The following is a 4436-nucleotide window of genomic DNA, read 5'->3' as shown; positions in this document are numbered from 1 at the left end:
AGTCTCTCGTGGACAGGCGCACGTAAAAGGAAGGTATCTGGATACGACGACTATCGAAGAACTTTGTTCGCATATTTTGAATTTCGGAACAGAGAGGGGACATTTGGCCCATGCTTTGGGTGCATTCCTCTGCCCAGGCGTAGCTGACGTGTGCTTGATCTTACAATGCCTGGATAGCTATCTCATGTAGCAGCTAACCACATTATATGTTATAGCAATCTGTCAGTCGATGACATACTTGATGACATGGCACGCAACCATTGGCTGTGACCCTAGTCTCACAGGTTTTGGGATATGCAAAAAAACACATTTCCATTTCACACCTCATACTTGTACATGCAGTGAAACAGGACAAATACGCGTACCGGAACACATGTAAGTGCAGATATGTGTACACACAATGGCTATGCATTATGCAGCCACACACTGAGGGAACCATCTCTAAATACTGTGTCTATGGCTAATAATCACACAAAGCATGTTTGCTAAGGCACATGTATGGGTCATAACATGAGTGCCCCCTTGTGGTAGGCTTTGTAAATACACATGTTCTTCGTGCACAACAACACTTTTTTGACAGGCCTTGAATTAAGAACTACTAATTTCTAGATACTTTAGAATTGATTGGGCATGAAGCGCAAAAATACTAATATAGGTACCATTGACTTGCATTGGATTTGTGCCATAAATGCCAATAAGCAGTTAGCAATTGAAACAGTGCCCAGGTAAACAAAACCAAAGCATGGATTGCTGTCATACCTTATCCATAGACTGCTTACAGGGTAGGAAACCAATATGTCCCTTTAACAAAACATATTCGTGTTAGCTTAATAGGAATCAACTAAGTGCACTGTTGAATAATACAAGGCTACATTTTGTTACACTTGAATTAAATTAGTTCATGTCTAGAATGACAATTTCATTTCCACCTGTCTGAATGTGCATGGGCAGTTTTCCTTTTAATCAAACAAACGATCTGACACAGTTAAATAGTAAAAGGACAGATTGTGTAGGCCCACTGCTCTGACGCATAGGAATTGGCTGGTATGGAGAGTGTTATTTTGAGTCACAAGTCCTCACTTCCGTTCTGTAGATTTACTATTACTAAAGTTGTCCAAGGTCCATCATCATTCCAAACAGAATGTCCCAGAGTAGTCTAAATGACGGAAATGGTGTAATTTATTAACAATGTAATATTGCAGAAAGCAGGCATTACGCACAATATTACTAACAATAGATGAAGATAAATATGCGGATGCCCAACTGTCAAAGTCGAGTCAATGCTTTGTTTATCTCCGTCTTCTCATGTGCTTTAAGCTACAATGCTTTGCTGTCCCAGTCCCCAGGGTAGTTAGTTGGTCAGCCGTTCTCAGTCTCAGACTGGAACTGACTGATGCATCAGTGGGCACCTATTTTACATTCTGCTCAATGGAGCACTGAAACCCGTGACGTCGGGAGAGGGAGGGCTCCGCTTTCACCTTAAATATCAGGCGCTCACTGTAGTTCAGACAGACGCAACAGAGCACACTAAGAACTATTGAACGGTAGCCTACTGTTAAATCCAACTTTGGCTGAATCTATCAAACGAAACGAAGTGTCCGAACACATTTGACTCACTCTAGGCAACTATTTAGGCTACTTTAGAATCATGATCAAGAAAATGTCTCCTTCAGAGAACGATTTCGATATCCCGGCAAAGAATTGCTGCAGGATGGTGATTTTGGGATCCACCAAGGTGGGCAAAACAGCCATCGTGTCCCGGTTTCTGAACGGAAGATTCGATGAGGAGCAGTACACGCCGACCATCGAGGACTTTCACAGGAAACTGTATAGCATTAAGGGAGATGTATACCAACTGGACATATTGGATACCTCAGGCAACCACCCGTTCCCTGCAATGAGGAGACTATCCATACTGACAGGTAAATATTCCATCTCTAGTTAATGCGACTCAAAGAGTACATGTCCAATAGAAATCTGTAGTCGTGCATTTTTGTAGGCTCAAGGGTGTATGTACTGTGCGCGCATTTTGCATTGGCTGCACAACGCGCCACTGGTGCCATTACGCATGTAAATACTGTAGCCTATGTCAATGTGTTTCGTAGAAGCTAAGACACTAAATGCGTTGCTCCTCTTGTTTCCCTTCAGGTGATGTCTTTATCCTGGTCTTCAGCTTAGACAACAGAGACTCTTTCCAGGAGGTGCAGAGGCTCAAGCAACAGATAATTGAGACCAAGTCGTGCCTGAAAAACAAGACAAAGGAGAACATTGACGTTCCTCTTGTTATCTGCGGAAACAAGGGCGACCGGGAGTTTTACCGGGAGGTGCAGAAGGAAGAGATTGAGCAGTTGGTGGCGGGAGACGAGCAGTGCGCATACTTTGAGATCTCAGCCAAGCGCAACACCAACGTGGATCAAATGTTCCAGACCCTATTCACCATGGCCAAGCTGCCCAATGAGATGAGCCCGGACCTCCACCGTAAGGTCTCGGTGCAGTACTGCGACATGCTTCGCAGTAAGTCCCTGAAAAACAAGAACAAGAAGGACAATGGAGACGCCTACGGCATCGTGGCACCATTCGCCCGGCGCCCGAGCGTCCACAGTGATTTGATGTACATAAAGGAGAAGGCGATCGGCGGACAGGGAAAGGATAAAGAGAGATGTACTATCAGTTAAGACTGAGATTAATCTTATAGATCTTGAAACCAAAAAGGGTGTGCTTCATTTGTGATGCACCTGACAGACGGGGCTTGGGCGCGAAAAGCTGCCCATGCCGCTTACCGTCGCTCCGTAGTGAGGACACTTGAGACAGCGATGCCGAAAGCGGATGTGCTCCGGGCGCAATGACACTGACTAGTTTCAGACACTCCGCACACGTGGAAGCGCATGTCCACGAGACTTTTAAGAATGTTACTTTGTTCTGTTAAGAGCCTTTTGTGATGTGGCTTAAAATATTGTGATATTCTTCACAAATGCGTAAAATGTATTGTTTTGACATCAGCTTTTACAGACAGGCGAGAAAAGAGACTTCTGGCTTGTGCAATGTTGAGAATAGTTTTACATTTTGTAACACATTTTATAACAGATAATTAATACTTGATTGTTGCAACCTGAAACATTTAATATTGTGAATGTATATTTTGTGTCAGTCAACTTTTGCAAAAAAAAAAAAAAAACTGAAAAAAATAAATACACATAATCTGAATCTTCTGTTTCTTCATGTTTTTCTTCTCTTACAAGTGTTTTGAAATGGCCCACACTTCACTCATCACTCCATACACCTACCTAGCAGTAGGCCTAGAGATCCAGGGAAACTACTTAGGCTAAACATCAAAGCATGAATTAATGATGTAGCTGCAGTAAGACAATTGCTAGCCAAATGTCCCCCTACCACACCACATGTTTAGTGATTGATAAAGAATGCAGCCTAATTGATGTCAGAACTATAACTACCCAGTGATGGAACATACACTACATGGCCAAAAGTCGAGCATCTCATCCCAAAATCATGGGCATTAATATGGAGTTGGTCCCCCCCTTTGTTGCTATAACAGCCTCCGTTCTTCTGGGAAGGCTTTCCACTAGATGTTGGAACATTGCTGCTAGGACTTGCTTCCATTCAGCCACAAGAGCATTAATGAGGTCAGGCACTAATGTTCAGCGATTTGGCCTGGCTCGCAGTCAGTGTTCCAATTCATTCCGAAGGTGTTCGGTGGGGTTGAGATCAGGGCTCTGTTCAGGCCAGTCAAGTTCTTCCACACTGATCTGGACACACCATTAATGTACAGACCTCGCTTTGTGCACAGGGGTATTTTTATGCTGAAACAGGAAAGGGCATTCCCAAAACTGTTGCCAAAAAGTTGAAAGCACAGAATTGTCTAGAATGTCATTAAATGCCGTAGCATTAAGATATCCCTTCAATGGAACTAAGGGGCCTAGCCCGAACCATGAAAACAGCCCCAGACCATTATTCCTCCTGCACCAAACTTTGCAGTTGTCTTTATGCATTCGGGCAGGTAGTGTTCTCCTGGCATCCACTAAACCTAGATTTGTCCGTTGGACTGTCAGATGGTGAAGTGTGATTCATCACTCCAGAGAATGTGTTTTACTCTGCTCCACCGTCCAATGGTTGTGAGCTTTACACCACTGCAGCCGACACTTGGCATTGCACATGGTGTTCTTAGGCTTGTGTGTGACTGCTCGGCCATGGAAACTAATTTCATGAAGTTCCCGGCAAGCAGTTCTTGTGTTGATGTTTCTTCCAGAGGCAGTTTGAAACTTGCTAGTGAACATTGCAACCAAGGACAGACGATTTTTACATGGTACGTGCTTCAGCACTCAATGGTCTCATTCTGTGAGCTTGTGTGGCCTACCACTTCGCTCTGAGCCGTTGTTGCTCCTAGACATTTCCACCTCACAATAACAGCACTGACAGTT

General features: G+C 43.9%; 1 protein-coding gene across 1 annotated transcript; it reads left to right on the top strand.

The window, feature by feature from the left end:
• The first annotated feature begins 1047 nt into the window (after window positions 1–1047).
• On the top strand, window positions 1048–3198 carry rasd1 (RAS, dexamethasone-induced 1). Its single transcript, XM_021564919.2, has 2 exons — window positions 1048–1922; window positions 2149–3198. Exons 1-2 carry the CDS (start codon window positions 1649–1651, stop codon window positions 2673–2675), a joined length of 801 nt encoding a protein of 266 aa, XP_021420594.1. The 5' UTR covers window positions 1048–1648; the 3' UTR covers window positions 2676–3198.
• Window positions 3199–4436: the final 1238 nt, after the last annotated feature.

Source organism: Oncorhynchus mykiss, chromosome 16 (assembly GCF_013265735.2).
Source record: "Oncorhynchus mykiss isolate Arlee chromosome 16, USDA_OmykA_1.1, whole genome shotgun sequence".
NCBI classification, from domain to species: Eukaryota; Metazoa; Chordata; class Actinopteri; order Salmoniformes; family Salmonidae; genus Oncorhynchus; species Oncorhynchus mykiss.
The sequence above is the reverse complement of the archived record's forward strand: the minus strand, read 5'-3'. Positions and strand labels throughout refer to the sequence as shown.